The sequence below is a fragment of the Aquarana catesbeiana genome, linkage group LG04 (assembly GCF_042186555.1).
Source record: "Aquarana catesbeiana isolate 2022-GZ linkage group LG04, ASM4218655v1, whole genome shotgun sequence".
NCBI classification, from domain to species: domain Eukaryota; kingdom Metazoa; phylum Chordata; class Amphibia; order Anura; family Ranidae; genus Aquarana; species Aquarana catesbeiana.
In genome coordinates, this window is record NC_133327.1 from 310,937,002 (window position 1) to 310,955,849 (window position 18,848).

Here is an 18,848-nt window from a genome sequence, read left to right on the forward strand (position 1 = left end):
CATGGAGCAACCCAATCCACCACATCACATCATACTGTGGCCAATAGAAGTCTTTGAACTGTCACAAACATTTAAATAACCCCCCCCCCCCAAAAAAAAAAGGTGGTGTGCCAGGCATAGCCACTGGTGTGAATGAGTCCACGGTCTTCAAAAATACCAGCTGTGGATATTTAAATATTATCTTTCAAAACGTGTGTGTGTGTGTGTGTCATTTTCTGCCTCACTTTTTGACCCAACATAAATTATGTTCTTTTTGCAGGCTCACTTCATTTGTATTCAGATGTTTCCTTCAAGCTCGGCCTTTTATATACATAGATTCGAATGTCTTAGAAAATGCAGTAAATTTTTTAATACAGCATCAGGATATGAACAGCGGTATGTTCTCTGAGCCCGGGCGAGTAATACACAGAGAACTCCAAGGTGGGCTCAATGGTCCCATCACCCTCACTGCTTACATACTGACCTCACTGTTAACAGATGCGTATTACAGGGTAAGCAAGCACATTAAAATGTAAAATAAAACTTCTTTCTTATCATCTCTGTAAATCTATTAACTAAGTTTAAAGATAATATTTTAACATTTCAATACAAGGCAACAAACCAATGCATAACCGATATTTATTGATGACATTTTTCTTAACTTTGTAACTAATGCAAAATTGATACTGAAAGGCAGGGCTTTTGTGGAAATATGTTCCATTTTTACTATTTAACCACTTGCTTACTGGGCAATTAAACCCCACTCCTGTCCAGACCAATTTTCAGCTTTTAGCGCTGTCGCATTTTGAATGACAATTGCCCGGTCATACAACACTGTACTCAAATTAAATTTTTATAATTTTTTTCCCACAAATAGAGCTTTCTTTTGGTGGTATTTGATCACCTGTGTGGTTTTTATTTTTTGTTAAAAAAATTGAAAAAGACCGAATTAAAAAAAAAAAAAATTATATTTTTTTTAGATTTTGTTATAAAATTTTGCAAACAGGTAATTTTTCTCCTTCATTGATGTATGCTGATGAGGCGGCACTGATAGGTGGCAGTGATGGGCACTGATGGGTGGCAATAATGGGCACTGATTGCTTACACTGATGACAGCACTGCTAGGTGGCAATGATTGGCACCACTGGTGGGCATTGATAGGTGGCACTTGTGGGCATTGATAGGTGGCACTGCTGGGCACTGGCAGGTGGCAATGGCAGGTGGCACTGGCAGGCACAAATGAGGCATATGTCCCTTTATCATAAGTCGTGATCGGCTTTTTTTTCAGCGTGAGGCTAGAAAAAAAAAACGATTACCGAGCTTTTGTTTACATCATGTGATCAGCTGTCATTGGCTGATAGCTGATCACATGGTAAGGGGCCGGGATCGGCCCCTTACTCGGATCTGTGATCATTCGAGTCTCCGTGACTCGGTGATCACAGCGCTCGCACTGCATGCTGTGCAGGGTGCGCGCGAGGCGCGTGCACAGGGGAGGACGTCCTGTAACGGCCTCCCAGAAATTGAGGTCCGCGCTGTGGCCGTCATTCGGCTATGGCCTGGACCTCAAGTGGTTAAGGCAGGTCATACATGGGAACCAGCCGAGATTCGATCCGTGTATGGGAGGGCTGAATGTACCAAGTTGATCGATCGATCAACTTGTGTACAACCAGCATGTCGGATTCACTTGCAATTATCACTTTTGGCTGCTATAGCTGCTAGCAATAATAACGGGAGAAGCCGGGAGAAGACAATGGCCTGGCAGGAGGGATTTCCCTGTCAGCACTATCTCTGTTGATGGGGGAATCGAGCAAATTTCTTTCCTGCAACTACAAAAAAATTATTTGATCAGTGTATGGCCAACCGTAGTCTGCATAAGCTGCACGTTATTCACTGTACTCAGATTTAAAATGTACTACTTTTTATAAGAATTATGTTAGATTACAGCTAGAGTGTATCACTAGGCAAAACGTGCTTCCTGCCACTAGCATTGTCAGCAGAACAGGAATTTAAGAGAAATCTCCCTAAGGCTGGGTTCACATACGAGCACGCAGCGACTCACAGCAGGAGTCCGGTGCGTCCTCGTTCACCATTTCAGGTCTGATTTCAGCCCAAATTTTGGCTGAATTTGGACCTGGCATGGACCAAAAGATGCACAGTGTTCCTGTGCAAATCACAGAGATAAGTGAACCTGCGGAGATAAGTGAACCGGCTCCATACAGAGCCGGTCACAATTGCCTGCTATTGCGAATTGGATGCAAGGAATTGGTATCCAATTCGCACTAGTGTGAACCCAGCCTTAGTGTACTGTACACAGGCAGCAAATAAAATTGATAGGTTTTAACTGTTCCCTACTGTAGCCAAAGAAAGTCTGAACTACAGATACGCTTTAACTGATGACTGTAGACATTGGACACGATAGTCAACTAAAAAAACACTAAAAGCTTAATGTAACAAATAAGGCAGTATACATTATTTGCAAAGTTGACAATAAAAAGTATTAAAAGTATATAATAAGACAATAAAAGTATTCTTTAGTCTATGTTAAAAAATGTTACCACGGCTTTCTAGGTGAGCACCAGTCCCTGTACCTTCTATCCCTCCCCACCCCTTCCCCTTGGGTGTGATCAGGAATTACATGTTCTAGGGGCCTTGTTTGGCACTAATGTTTTCCTTGTATTCATCTCTCTAATAGTTTTGGAGACATACAAAATGACATGGTTCCAAATCTGTATTAAAGCGGAGTTCCGGCCACATTAATTTTTTTCTTTCTGGTGTACGAGCATAATGCATTATTGACATTAAAAACAATTGTGGATTGTGGATGTTGATAATATATTTGTTTTAAACTCACAATTTAGTAAATCTTATTCTGGCCGTTGCCATGCCATGATGATTGCGGGCATGTGAAGCCCAATCGAGACCTCTCCCGGGAATAGCAATCGAGAGGTGCATGCTGGGTAACCAGCATGCACCTCTCGATCTCGCGCATGCGTGATTCTCCGGTGGCCTTAGCACCAATTGTTTTGAAAATTGCCATAACAATGGGTGGCGACAGAGGAAGGTCCCGCCGCGTTGTTCTGGAAACCTCTTAAATCGCGTAATTTCCTGTCGGGAAATGAGGAGATTTTTTATCACAGTACTGCCCACAGACTCCTGGGAAATGATGACTCACATTTCCCAGGAGCACAGGCGAAGGAGGAAGTGACGAGGAGCTCCGCGGACCAGAAAGTGGCAGATTAGGAGCACTACATAGCAACAGGGGAGTTCTGTTAAGTGTAAAAAAAAAAATTCCCCAAATGTTTCTTTATATTATCAAAGGTCTGTGAATATGTAAAAAGAAATTCAGGGTGGAACTCCGCTTTAATGTTTTTCATTGCTCTTACTGGTATATACCTTATAACTGTACCTTATAACTGTTATTGATCCGCCATGTTTGGCACACTACTCTCTGTTGTACTGTATTATGTGCTTTGCTGAAGAGAAAAATACAAACTATAAATGTAGAAAAAATATATATAAAATGGTACCACATACAGCAGAATCCTATTTTGTTAGAATGCAATGTTTTAGAAGGGCAAATAAATGTTTCAAATGTCATTCTCCAAAAGATTATAGAAAATTATTATTATTTTTTGGTGTATTCATATTTTCAGAATCTTTATGAGGTCAATGTTCAGAAAGCTGTGCAATATTTAGAGGGCAAGTATGACGAAGGAATTACCGGCAATTACACATTGTCAATTGTTACATATGCATTATCACTTGCTAATAGCACAAAAGCTCAAGCTGCTCTAACCCTGCTTAATTCCAGGGCAACCAATCAAGTTAATGGTAAGTAAATGGTTTGGTAAGATGAATCTTTTAGGATAAGGTAATAATTGTAGCCATTTATGACTTCACCTAGTTTGAAAAAATTGGCTTTTTTACAGAGCTGCTATTTCTTTGCACAACATGTATAAATAAGAAGAACAAGGCTGGTATATAGCCAGGTGTACTTCTACGTATAGCAGTAATCAACACGCATTAAGTGGCATGTGAAGGTGTGCTGTGCTAAATAGGCTGCCATTGCACCCCAGTGCAGCTAAAACCACACCTGACCTTTCTTTCAAATACACAGCACACAGTTGTGCATTACACTGTGCTGCAAAACGAATAGACCACAGTGCACTTTTGCTTGAATGTTTGCTCTTTCTGTTTAAATTTAAAAGCTATTTAACTTTAAGCCCACTCCAGGCAGTCCCTACAGCATGGGATACTGTACAAAAAAGTGAAGAAGTGAAATGCCACTCCTTTTTTCTTGAATGGCTGGATTTTCTGTGAGCCCTTATACCTGAGACTTACACAGAGTTGGCTAGGAGGCAGGCAGGAATAGCAATTTTATCAATGACTATGCAAACATTTTTTTTTTTAGATATAATCCCAAACTGAATAACAGAAACACAAAGTGGCTGATTTAGTAAAACTGGAGAGTGCAAAATCTGGTGAATCTGTGCATGGTAGCCAATCATCTAACTTCAGCTTGTTTAAATAAACTTTGAAGAAAAAAACTGTAGGTAGAAGAAAGCCCATGTTGGGAAAGAATCGGGCGAAATTGTTTACTCTTATTTAGACTATCTGGGCACCGATTTTACTAACAGAGATAAACATTTACCCTGTTGAATAAAGCCTTAGCACAGAAATAGATAACCCTTGTTTTATTATTGGAAAAATGGCCCCAACTTCTTTTTAGCAAAAGTAAACTTTCATTTCAAGATTGCCAAACCGAAATGGACATTCTGTTATTAGGGATGGACAATGAGTTATAAGTGTCAAGCAGAGGAAGGGGGTAATGATGAGGAAACTGAACTCTGGTATCGACCTTGTGTCCACGATGAATGAGCTGTGGGCACTTTACCCAGTAGCTTGGAACCTAATGGGTTCTTGTGTTTAGAAACGTGAAGTTGTTGGAATGGGCCTATCTATATGAGGCAGAGGTTTGTCTTGGGGGTTGGAGCTGCTCCCTTTGACTGTGTGTGGATGTTGAAAGTACTGTAAGTCCTGGGTTTCAAGTTCAGGCCTCGGACCACTTGAAACCAAAACTGATCCAAAGGTCCCCTGAAGCAGTGTTGCTAACCGTATTTTTATTGGCAGCCAGCAAAAAACAGGCACTTTTCTCCTGCCAATAATTGCCAGTGACAGGAAAAGGTTGCCAGTAACGTTTGGCTTGGAACTCTGCATGCGCAGTTCTGATCTGGAGTCGGTCGAGGCCATCCGAGTGTCTGCTACAGTGTGTTTGGGTGGCGCCGGCAGGGGGCAGGTCTAGCAGAGGCAGTGCCCGAGTGTGTCTTGTGATGTCATGGTGCAAGGGGGCCGAGTGGAGCGGCCAGAGCCTCATGTGCAGGTCTGCGGGACTGGAGCAAGGCAAGCCGGGAGCGGGGCTGTCAGTGCTGTTTGAACTTGAGTAGACTGAAGGGATCACCTGGCATGGAGAGAGACTGTCACTGGCACTCAGGAGGGGATGTGTTGTGTCAGTGAGGTGTCATCATTGTCTGCTGTCAGTGTCATTGTGAGAGTCAGTTTCATGTTCCTTTCCATTCTAATTTCTTGCCCTCCTATTCCTGAGCTACTTGCTTACTATATCAAAAATAAAATAAGAAATCTGTTTTTTGCCTTAATATCTACCTTAAATCACATTGCTAATTGCATATTGTATTTGTTTGTAGCCTAAATACTGAAATTTGCACTTAAAACTGTAATTTTTGAAAATGCCAGTAAAAATTTGTCTGTGCCAGTAAATTTAAGTGTTGTGTGAGTAAGTTTCAATCTGGTAGGTTGGCAACACTGCCCTGAAGAGTTACTCTGAGCCCTACCCCTTTAGTAAGTCAGCTTTTGTCCAGAATTAAAAATGGAAATGTAGCTAATGCATAAAAAATTTTGGTAACCGTAAAGTAGGTACTAATAGGATTTTCAAGCTAAAGTCATCCCACCAAGTAGACTATGGCATACGGTATGCTTTGAAGCACTCAGATATTATGTACTGTAAAATCAGGGGAAAATCGTGAGTGCGTGTTATACACAGATCCCTGCTGTCTCTGAGGGAAGAAGAGCGAGCACCGCTGAATTACATAGAGCTGTGATCTCCTGTGTACCTGGCACTCTATGACTCACAGCCACGCCTCCTGGCCCCGCATTCGGCCACTGTTCTGTCTAGCATATAAGCAGAGCCGGGAGCCGTGGCTGTGAGTGATGGAGCACCAGGTACACAGGAGATTGCAGCTCTGTGTAATTCAGCGGCACTCGCTCCTCCTCTTCCCTCTGAGACAGCAGGGATAATCCAACACTGGCGAGGCTGCAATGATGGGAAAGGTGAGGCTGCAGATGGGCACTGAACAGGCTGCATTGTTGGTCAATTTTTATAGGCTGCAGATGGGCACTGAGCAGGCTGCATTGATGAGCTGTGACCCTAATTTTGCTTCAAAGTTCTTTATTTAAAATGTAAGTTTTTTTCCTTAAATTTCCCTCCTAAAATTGGGGTGCGTGTTATACGCCTGTGCATGTTAGACACTATCGGTACTTTGTACTACATGTACATAGATTACAGACATATAGCTATGCAAATAGTGTTACCAATATATATATATATATATATATATATATATATATATATATATATATATATATATATATATATATATATATATATATATTCATAATTACATAATTGTAACTTGCCCTGCATCATTCTGTGTACAACATTAACTTCAAAGTAACTAATTTTCTAGAGCTATTTATAGTACAATTTATGTATTATTTACATAGGAGGGATAAAGTACTGGTCTGCACCTTCTGAATCAGCCAACTTATACTGGCAGCCAAGGACTACAGATATTGAGACAGCAGCTTATGCACTGCTCTCCTTCCAACGACAGAACCAAATTGCAGATGGTATCCCTGTCATGAAGTGGCTTAGCCAGCAGAGAAACCAACTTGGTGGTTATGTTTCTACCCAGGTACACTCACACAATTCTTGATGTTATTTATTTTGTATATTGTATATAGGATAGTGGTAGAGAAAAAAAAAGGTTTTGGAGGCACTAATATAAGGCAATATAGCAGTTGGTATTTATAGAGTCACCAGATTCGGGCCTGTATTACCAGAGGGTGGCATCCACTGGAGGGGGGATTGTTTTCGGTGTACCAGGATGGCACTATAGTACTGCTGGGAAGATCCTTGTGTTGCTGGCTTAGATACTGTTATGTTTCCTCAAGACAGGTGCTGTCCCTAAGCTTATCCTACTCGCCAGGAACCTTTCCCTGCGCTATGCACTTTCCATTGTCAGTTGGGTCTCTGTCCCTGAACTGTCAGTCACTCTAGGCACACTCAAAAATGCCACTCATTCCCCAGTACCCAATTCATATGATCTTTACTTCAGCACACTTCTTACCTCTCTGTGAAAACAATTAATTTTAATAAATGAGGCACCACAATCTAAATTGTAAAATACTTACCAAATGCAGTGCTGTGAGCAAACAGTAGGCATCTCTGGGTGTCTGCCTGTCAAATCCAATTCCAGTTTCAGCACTTGGAGTGTTCAGAATCCTCAGATCCCTTGATACTTCCTGACACAATAGGTTGAGGACATAATCCTGCATCCTAAGCCTCACTGTTTGTCTTCATTGAGGATATCCATCATAGTAATTGGCTAATAGTGAGGCTTTGGAGGTGGGAAGAAGAGGTGCCAGGCATGTGAACTATCAATCCAGAAAGTACAAACAGATCAGATCAGTCTGAGGTGCATAGATTAACAATCAACTTGACAGACCTGTTATGTGCTGACAGTGCCTGATCAGGCAAGTATTTAAAAATTCAGGTTTTCTTTGAACCTTGGGTAACATTGCCATCGTGGGGTGAGATGATATCTTTTTAAATGTTGTTTGTATTTTGGTTATATTAGTTTATAGGCATTTTTTTCACTTTGAAAAAAAAGTTTATTGTTCAGATAAACATTGGATATTACCTTTATAATGTAAATTATACTAATTATTTATAGTTACATTCTGTATGCTGCTAACTTTCAGCAAATTTCACATGCTTTAATTATGGAATTTTTGTTTTCTCCAAGGACACTGTAATGGCTCTGCAGGCTCTATCCCAGTTTGCTGCAGCTGTGCGATCAGGTGAAACATCTCTTGCTGTAACTGTTACTGGACCAGGTTCATTTGTAACAAAAACTTTCCAAGTCAACTCCAACCTCCTAGCATTACAAAGCAAGCAGGTAAATACAAAAACATTTCAAATGGATTTGATATCCAATAAAGCTTGTAAGGCTGGCTATTGGCTTAAAGACAAGATGATTTTTTTTATCTGATCCATCAAAAATTAGACAAACTCACAGTCAGTTCACAAAACAAACAAACAATAAATTGGTATATATTCAGATCTGATTGAAAAATCATTGCTAGCAGAATGAGATGCAAACAATTATATAGAGTGGTGGGAAGTGAAATTGCTGTGAAATCTGTACTATATCACTAATAGCACATATTGCAATAAAGAAACACATTTCAGTAAATGTAATTAAATTATATGTGTGCCACGCTGTGCCAATTGAATACCCAAATTAAATCAGAAATCCTCCTAACAATAAGTACTAGGAATATTATAATCCCTGAATCTCTAGTTACCAATCACAATTAACCCCCCCCCCCAAAAAAAAAAAAATCATATAATAATGTCCATAGACATAAACAAATATAGTCCTTAAAAAATATGCACAGTCCAATATAAAAAATCAAAAGAAAACAGGTGCTCAAAAATCGTCACAATTATATCTTCTATATCTTCTTTTAATTATTTTGTGCTGTGCTCTTAATTTTGTGCTTAAGGTGCTCCCCCTCCACCGGGTATACTCTCACAATTAAGTTTGGTCAGAAAGCACTTTTGTCCTTCTGGGACCAAGGTAGATGTCTGCATAGATGGGATCCTTCACCCATCTATGCTCCAGTCTATCAATCCAGATGTCATTCATCCATTTTCATAAAGGGAGGAAAAATTGCCAAACAATGTTAATATGATTGTACTAATGTTATTTTCAAACATTAATAAAAGCTTTTTGTTTAAAAAAAAAATTGCCAAACAATAGTGCTTTTACCGTTTTGTAAAAAAAATCATAATTTATTCCCACTCTGCCAAATGTACACTTACAATAAAACTATGCTTATAGCGTACCACACTATAAAAACATAAGAGTAAAAACGCCACTGGCATTTTCATTGCTGAGAAGTCAGCAATGGTAGCCTTCAAATTTGTCTTTCTTTAGAATGTTGAAAAAGACAAACTAATAATCTTTTTTCACTGTCAGATTGATGTCTTCCAACCACTATCAGTCACTGCCACTGCTGTTGGATACGGATTGGCTCTTGTTCAGGTATGAATTAAATGAAGTGTCTCATGTTTGTTTTAATTTCTGTTAGTGAATGTTTTTTTACAAAAGTTTTTTTTAAGCAGGAAATAATACAATGCAGGACCTACATGAAGTTTTTTTTACAAAGCCCCTAAAATGGTGGGTTTAATAGAGTAGATTTTTCCCAATATTACAGTTTGAAACTAACCAGACTCTTCAAGATAATTAAAGTTGATTTAACACATTGCAGGAAGATTTGGGTACAATTATGAGTAACAAATTTAGTAATGTAGTGCCTTCTAGCCCTGTTAATCTATAACATTTAACACATCCTTGCTAATGAAGACAGCTGTATAAAAATAGTGTTTAAACAGAAATACTGACAGTTTGAAATAACATTTATTTGATTCATTAATACATTTATTACTTTGCAGCTTAATGTAGTATATAACAGGAAGGCACCATCACGGCGCAGGAGAGATACTGTGCCAGAAGCATTCAAATTAGATCTGAAAGTGAAGGAAAATGCAAATGATATTTACAAACTGACAGTAGATGTAAGCATGAGGTAAGAGACTTCGATTGTAGATCTATGTTAATTCTACACTTCTAGGTTTGTAAAATTACTGCACATGTTAAACTTTAGCGCCTTTGTCCTCATTCCTGTGTGCTCCCCTGCAGTGAAATTTGGAAACCCATTAATTTTAATAGTCTTCAAATAACACTGGAACGCACAAAAAAACGTGCATAAAACTTGTTGTGTCAAATCACATTGTACTGCGGCACCATGCAATCTGGTGCCCGAAAACGCACTGCGTTTCCGATCTGCATTTGGGGTGCCGTTAATAATGTATTGGCACCTGCAGCACATTGCAAAGACAGTGCCTTTTAAATATTGTGTGGGAAATTCATATGGAACATGCCTTTCCCACACCGCATTCTGGTGTGAATCTGCCCTTAATCTCATATTTTGTAACATATGGCCATAATAATTAGAATTAGAATACAAATTTTCTGCCAAAAGATAATCCTAAATATAAAAAATATTTGGGAAAAGGTACAAATAAGTGATACATTCATATATCTGGTAGGTATGTGAAACGTGTTGAAGTTTAAATTTACTGGCACTTAATTATGCCACTACCACCAAACCAGCCTGGCTCAAAAAGGAAATGGGCTGGTAAGCCCATAATGATATAGTTGCAGTGGTGCAGGTCCACTGCCATTTAAATACCAGGCTGTATGCATTTGCACAGGTGGTTAAAAAATTTCCCTCACCCATTGTGTGGGCCCCCTGCTATGCTATATTAACCCAAACCAATAAAAACTTAAAGGGTAACTCCACTTTCGTGGGAAAAAAAAATAGCAAATAAAGAAAAAATAATGTAACATATACAATTGTGACTCTGTAAAATGCAATGCAATATTGCTACCTGGAGGTCTTCTGTAACAGAATGTGTACAGAACACCCATCATTTCCTGCTTGTGTAATTGGCTTACTGATTTTCCCAGAAGTCTGCACTAAGATACCAGGCATCCTCTGCAACAAAAATGTTATTGTTTGTGAGATACTCCTAATAGGAAATCACATCTAAAGGGATGCAGACCCTGCAATTTTCCTCATTAGAGCCCTGCAGGTGCAGCAGGTGATTGATAATTATGGAACTACTCCCATTAGATTAATTATCCAAATGGACACAAACAAACACACAGGGATTTCCTTCAGAATAACAAGAGGTAGGAATCTGCAATAAAGTTTGTTAAAATCCTTGTAATATACATAAATCACCCAGAGAATGTTTTTTTTTTTCAACAAAAGTGGAATTACTTTTTAAGCAATGAGGGGGAGGCTTCATTGAATAGGAGGGGGGATGGGGAACATCAAACTGTACTGTACTGACAGACACTGCATCTTATCCCTGCAAAAATTTCTGAAATACTGCTAGTAGAGAAGAACCTACTATTGGACGACTTTAAGGTGTCCTTCCCCCCTTTTCTTTTCAAGAGCCCCACTCCTGTTTGCACTTTGCAGCAGGAATGTATTTTGAGGCCTCATCTCTAAAAAATCTGCATGATTCAGAAGGGCTTATGGTCTAGTATTTACAAAGCAAGGATCCACATGCTTGTTACCTTCTCACAATTGCAATACCAGCTTGCATACCTGCTGCATGGGATTGGTTTAGTTTGAGGTTAAAGGAGAAGTATGGGAATGCAAAAATAGGTAGTACATGCTACCCTCATACCTGCATTGCATTTCTTTCTTTCCTCAGCCCTTTAGTTTTTGTAGAATAGTCTTTTGAAGAGTGCGGAAGCAGCCTCTAACAGTTCTTTTTCAGTTCAAAAGTTTCCAGGGGGTGGATACAGCTTCACAATCCCCTAAGCACAATGACCCTAAGCACACAGCTAAAATAACGAAGGAGTGGCTTCACAACAACTCCGTGACTGTTCTTGAATGGCCCAGCCAGAGCCCTGACTTAAACCCAATTGAGCATCTCTGGAGAGACCTAAAAATGGCTGTCCACCAACGTTCACCATCCAACCTGACAGAACTGGAGAGGATCTGCAAGGAGGAATGGCAGACGATCCCCAAATCCAGGAGTAAAAAACTTGTTGCATCTTTCCCAAAAAGACTCATGGCTGTATTAGATCAAAAGGGTGCTTCTACTAAATACCGAGCAAAGGGTCTGAATACTTAGGACCATGTGATATTTCAGTTTTTCTTTTTTAATAAATCTGCAAAAATGTCAAAAATTCTGTGTTTTTCTGTCAATATGGGGTGCCGTGTGTACATTAATGAGGAAAAAAAATGAACTTAAATGATTTTAGCAAATGGCTGCAATATAACAAAGAGTGAAAAATTTAAGGGGGTCTGAATACTTTCCGTCCCCACTGTATATTCAGGTGTTTTTTACACATATTGGCAGTATAACTTTGATCATAACCGTATGAGACTATACCCCACAGAGATATGTACTATTTTCACTTTATGAAGTCACTACAATACACCAATTAATTTAATACCTATAGACAGATACCTTCAGTCAGTCAGTATTGCTTGAATCACAAGAACAGCGCCACATCTACTTCATTTTTTCAGTTCATTTACCCCACCTAGTGGAAGTAATTAGATGCAGCAGTTCTCCTGATTCTTTTCCTCGCACTCGCACTTTAATTTATTAATTTCCTACTATATATTTTTCCCTCTGCTGGTACTTGGTCCTTTGCGTGGAATCACATATTTAGTTACTTCTCCTCCCTTAGTCACAGACTGAAGTGCTCTTACCTCTTATCTCTGCTGGATTTGTCTGACAATCGGAACAGGCTGCAGAGGAGAAGGGAGGAGGGAGAAGGAAGGGGGGAGCAGTTACACTCTGTGAAGTCTCGGGAGCAAGCAGAGAGCAGAGAGCCGACATCAATTAAGCAAGATGACAGGAAAGTGGGTGGATCCAGACTCCAGAGCCAGACCATTGTCAGTATTACGCTGTATGAAAGTCTGTAGACCCTCCCACAGGTATTTAGCTAGATTTTAACAGAATGGAGGCACTTCTGAGAGGGCTGGAAGATTTATAGATATCAGCAGCTCACACAAAATAGATGTAAGCAAAAAAAAGGAAACCCATACTTCTCTTTTAAGGTGGACAGGCTGTTCATGCAGTTATCACACTGAAATCTGTGACATTAGTGTTTGATTTTGCACCCAGTGGATTAGATTATCTATCTCGAAATGCTTGTGCGCAGATCACTCATAATAGTATTTTTCTTCTTAGTTACCAGGGGGAAGGTAGTGAAACTGGTATGGTAATTCTAGAGGTTGAATTCTTGAATGGATTCCAACTAAGTGACCAAGGTATCCCTACAACTGAAAAAATTGGACTTGTGGAACCTAAAGACAATAAAGTTAACCTGTATTTAAATTCGGTAAGTTACAACTACATGAAAGAATAGTAATAATAAAGGATATAGTATACCACTAACAGCAGTATTTCTAAAGTAAAGTTTATTATACCCTGCACAATATGAATGCCATCTTTAACATCCCAGGTCAATCAACTATCAACTGCTAGGACTTCAGTGGTCTGTAGAAACACTACCATTTGACAGTTGAATTGCATGGAATGTGCCTCAACACTGGAGAGTGGGTTTAATCTCGATCTAGGCAGAAATTAAGGTCTTATGTAAAGCCTGCAACTAAGATCCAAAGGTTTCCACAGCCATACAGAGGCCGATGTTGAAGACTTAAGTCGGCCATAGATGGATCGAAATTCAGTCGGTTCAGCAGGGACTGGCCAAATTTCGATCCATCTAAGGGCAAGGTGGTTGTACTGAATTTGATCTCTCAGTCGACCTCTGAACAACCAGCCTGATGTTTTTTTTTTTTGGCTATAGCTAACAACACTGATCATTGTATTCTGCCAGCAGGGAAAGTTTCCCTCTGCCAAAACACAATAGCACCGAAGAAGTGATTCCCCCATCCACTCCGAGTGAGGGATTCAGCACATTTTTTTGTTCAATGTGCTGGTTGAACCAAATTTTTTTTTATAATGTATGGCCTGCCTAATACAGGTATTTACAGGCACTGCAGGGTGTCTACACTTCACCACTTTTGTCATGCTAAGAAACATTTAGGCAGATTTAATACTTAACTTTACAAAGGAGCCAATTACTCCCATAAATGCTAAGTGTTTAGTGACAAACCATTTGTGCCTGGGTTTAAGATATTTGCCTCAGTAAATGTAGAAATAATTTTGTTGATTTATATCTGCTTAAAAAGCGAAAGTACTACATGCTAATGTATATATCCTAACACAGCTTGACTCCAGCACAGTATAGAAATGTGACCTAGAAGCTGAACATCTTATCTATATTAGTTGTGAGAAACCATACATTTTTTAAAGGCCACATACCTGATTGTTGACTTATCTGCAAAGTTGCACATAATGTGAGCCCTAATTTTACCTATTAGTAAAGGAATTAGTAATAATGTTTTTTTTAGTGTAATCTGCAATGCATTTAGGCCTCTTAGAGACAAGAAAGAATAGTACAAAGATGAAACCACTAGCAGTCTAAAAGCCACCTTACCAATTTTATCAAGTATGAAAACAATTCACCATAACTTTGTATTTTTTCTGTTTAGCTGACCAGAGATACCTTTACTGTGTCTGTTCCAATGGTTCGTTCTGCCAGTGTTGCTGGGAGTCAAGATGCCACAGTTAAAATTACTGAATATTACAACCCAAGTAAGTGCCCAAATTTGCAACATTGTAAATATTAAGAGGAAGGTCTTATTAGATTGAAGCAAAATGGATGTCATGAAGTATCATCGAAATGTGTATTTTGTTATAAGTGCACATATTATTATAAAGCTATTGCTGGTTGGTAGGCACGACAATCGAAAGATACTGTAACTATATGCAGTTATACACTGTGTAGTATCTTATAAGATGAATCAAAAGCAAAACATGCTGAAATCACGATGTTTCATAATTTTATTAATCTCGTTCATATTGTTCCCCAAGAGATTTTTCTGGCTAAGTAGTGACCTATTAAGGTAATCACTGAAAATTAAATGAATGCACAGGTATGCCTTGCTGAATTAAGCCTTATGCCCTGTGCACACGATAGGATTTTCAGACAACAAATATTGGATGTGAGCTTGTTGTCAGAAAGTCCGACTGTGTGTATGCTCCATAGAACATTTGTTGTTGGAATTTCTGCCAACAAATGTTTGAGAGCAGGTTCTCAAATTTTCCGACAACAAAACTTTGTTGTCGGAAATTCCGAACGTGTGTACATGATTCCGACGCACAAAAGTCCACGCATGCTCGGAATCAAGCAGAAGAGCCGCACTGGCTATTGAACTTAGTTTTTCTCGGCTCGTCGTACGTGTTGTACGTCACTTGACGTTCGGAATTTCCAACAACATTTGTGTGACCGTGTTTATGCAAGACAAGTTTGAGCCAACATCCTTCGGAAAAAAATCCACAGTTTTGTTGTCGGAAAATCCTATCTTGTGTACAGCGGATAAGGGGCAAATACCAGATTAAATTGCTCCACATGAAACCTGATTGACTTTTCACAAATTCAGAGGACCATCAAGAAAGGAAATATTATTATAACCAAACTTAAATTGAAATTCACATTTTTAAGTGTATTGAAAGCCATAACCTATTTGTTTTCATTTTGGATAGTATAGGGCAGTGATGGCGAACCTTGGCACCCCAGATGTTTTGGAACTACATTTCCCATAATGTTCATGCACTCTGCAGTGCAGTTGGGCATCATGGGAAATGTAGTTCCAAAACATCTGGGGTGCCAAGGTTTGACATCACTGGTATAGGGAATTATTTTATGCTGTGCTGCTTTGGAGAGATTCTCCTTCAACTACGTGTCTTATAGACACAACAGGAAATTAGAGGAAATCTCTCTGATGTAAGGAAAATGCCCTCTTTAGAGAGTTGTCACAGGAAAGAGAATGGACGGAGAGGGCTTAAGTATTTGAACCCGAACAGCAGTGACATGTGGATGCTCCTCTTTCTGGCTGCTTAACCACTTCCCGCCCGCCCTATAGCGTATTGACGTCTGGGAAGTGGTTCAGTTATCCTGACTGGGCGTCGTATGACGTCCAGCAGGATAACATGCCGCCGCGCGCCCCCGGGGGCGCGCATCGCGGCGATCGGTGGAGCGGTGTGTCAGTCTGACACACCGCTCCACCGATCTTGGTAAAGAGCCTCCGGTGGAGGCTCTTTACCACGTGATCAGCCGTGTCCAATCACGGCTGATCACGCTGTCAATGGGAAGAGCCGTTGATCGGCTTTTCCTCACTCGCGTCTGACAGACGTGAGTAGAGGAGAGCCGATCGGCGGTTCTCCTGACAGGGGGGGTCTGCACTGATTGTTTATCAGCGCAGCCCCCCCTCAGATCACCACACTGGACCACCAGGGATCGCCACTAGGACCACCGGGGAAGGGGCAACATGTGGATGGCCAGGTATGTACCCCATGGCCATCCACATGTGCCCAATCTGTGCCAATCAGTGTCCACAAATGGGCACTGATTGGCACCATTATGTGCCAGATCTGCCCAGCAATGCCCCCAATGTTTTATCAGTGCCCCCTGTCATTGCCCATCGGTGCCACCTGTCATTGCCACACATCAGTGCCACCCATAAGTACCCATCAGTGCCACCCATAAGTACCCATCAGTGCCACCCATAAGTACCCATCAGTGCCACCTACGAGTGCCCATCAGTGCCGCCTATGAGTGCCCATCGGTGCCACCTATGAGTGCCCATCAGTGCCGCATACCAGTGCCACCTATCAGTGCCCATCTGTGCCCATCATCAGTGCCCATCATCAGTGCCCGTCTGTGCCACCTCATTGGTGCCACCTCATTGGTGCCACCTCATTGGTGCTACCTCATCAGTGCCCATCAGTGCCGCCGTATCAGTGCCCGTCAGTGCAGCCATATCAGTGCCCGTCATTGAAGGAGAAAACGTACTTATTTACAAAAAATTTTAACAGAAACAAAGAAAAACTTGTTTTTTTCGAAATGTTCTGTCTTTTTTTATTTGTTGCGCAAAAAATATCAAATACCACCAAAAGAAAGCTCTATTTGTGGGAACAAAATGATAAAAAATTTGTTTGGGTACAGTGTAGCATGACCGCGCAATTGTCATTCAAATTGCGACAGCGCTGAAAGCTGAAAATTGGCCTGGGCGGGAAGGTGTCTAAGTGCCTGGTATTGAAGTGGTTAATTTGAATTATATATTAAAAAACAAAAGGGGATATGGTCACTTTAAGAAAATAGATTTGAATGTAAGGCGGAAAAAACAGGGTCATGTGACATTGTGAATAGTCTGGAATGTCACATGACCACCGGGGAAATTCCCAGAAGGTCACATGACCAGCTGGAACATTCTGGAAGGGGGCTCATCTATATAAGACCCCCCCCACGGGGTTACCTCACAGTTGGTCAGAGTCAGCAACAAGCTCCCCACCCCCCCACCCTTGTCGCAGGCCTATATGTGGTTGGTCACTTGTGTTTATTGATATGGGGTATTGCTCGAGTCCTGAAGACTGAGCTGTTTGTATTTATTATTTACAAGTAAGAATGTTATGTATTAACCACTTCCCACCCGGCCTATAGCAGATTGACGTCCAGGCAGTGGTTCTGTTATCCTGACTGGGCGTCAGTCTGCATCTCCGATCGTGGTAAGGAGCCTCTGAAAGAGGCTTTTTACCATGTGATCAGCTGTAACCAATCACAGCTGATCATCGCGTGAACCAGGAAGTGCCGGTAAACGGCATTCCTCGGTTCGCTCTGACAGGGAGAGCCGATCGTCAGCTCTCCCTTTCAGAGGGGGGGTCTGTGCTGATAATCAGCATATTGATTATCAGCACAGCCCCCATCAGATGTGCCCATTAGCTGCCAGTCAGTGTCTCATCATTAAAATCTGTCAGTGCCAATCAAAGTGCCAATCAGAGCCCACCACAGTGCCAATCAGTGCCCATCACAGTGCCAATCAGTGCCCATCACAGTGCCAATCAGTGCCCAGCAGTACCACCTGTCAGTACCTCATCATCAATGCTGCCCATCAGTGCTATCTATTAGTGTCCATCAGTGCCGCCTGTTGGTGCCCATCAGTGCTGCATATCAGTGCCTTTAGATGTCCATCAGTGCTGCATATCAGTGCAGCCTATCAGTGCCCATCAATTCTACATATCAGTGCCCTTCAGTGCCACCTTATCAGTGCCACCTTATCAGTGCCAACTCATCAGTGCCCATCAGTGCCGCCTCTTCAGTGCCCATCAGTGCCTCCTCATCAGTGCCCGTCAGTGAAGGAGAAAACAAAATTTTATGAGTTAAACTAAGAAACTTTTTTTTCCAAAATGTCAGGCCTTTATTAGTTTGATTAGCAAAAAATAAAAAAACCCAGAGGTGATAAAATACCACCAAAAGAAAGCTCTATTTGTGGGAAGAAAATTATAAAAATTTAGTTTGGGTACAGTGTTGCATGACCGCGCAATTGTCATTCAAAGTGCGACAGTGCTGAAAGCTGAAAATTGTCCTGGGCAGGAAGGGGCGAAAGTGCCTGGTATTGAAGTGGTTAATAAAATGATTAATTAGATTTAAGTTATTTAAATATTTTACACCAATAAACGTGCCTTGGTCAATTATTTACCAAGTTTCGTCATTGAGTGTCTTTATTTATTAAGAAAACTATAATTTGGTATTCGGGGGAATGAGAGGTGAGGCCTATATTTTCATGGCCTTTGGAAGATTTCTCCTCTATTGTTCTGGTGACAACTCAAGTGGTTCTATCCCATCACCAATCTGTTCAAAACAAAACAATTTTGGCTTACAGATATATTTTACACCAGAAAATATAATTTGCTATAACTAATGGAATGTATTATACAGTATAAATAAAAAGCATAGATTGTATTTTATTTCTATTCTCTCCTTAAGTACACCTTCATTACTGAA

General features: G+C 40.5%; 1 protein-coding gene across 1 annotated transcript in view; it reads left to right on the forward strand.

The window, feature by feature from the left end:
- Positions 1-18,848, forward strand: part of LOC141140044 (CD109 antigen-like) — a 138,159-nt gene that overhangs the window by 112,709 nt on the left and 6,602 nt on the right. Inside the window, exons 25-32 of the mRNA XM_073626806.1 lie at positions 260-491; positions 3,633-3,810; positions 6,778-6,968; positions 8,082-8,234; positions 9,321-9,386; positions 9,797-9,930; positions 13,130-13,280; positions 14,497-14,599. Of these exons, the coding sequence (XP_073482907.1) occupies positions 260-491; positions 3,633-3,810; positions 6,778-6,968; positions 8,082-8,234; positions 9,321-9,386; positions 9,797-9,930; positions 13,130-13,280; positions 14,497-14,599 (1,208 nt within the window). The remainder of the gene's footprint in view (positions 1-259; positions 492-3,632; positions 3,811-6,777; positions 6,969-8,081; positions 8,235-9,320; positions 9,387-9,796; positions 9,931-13,129; positions 13,281-14,496; positions 14,600-18,848) is intronic.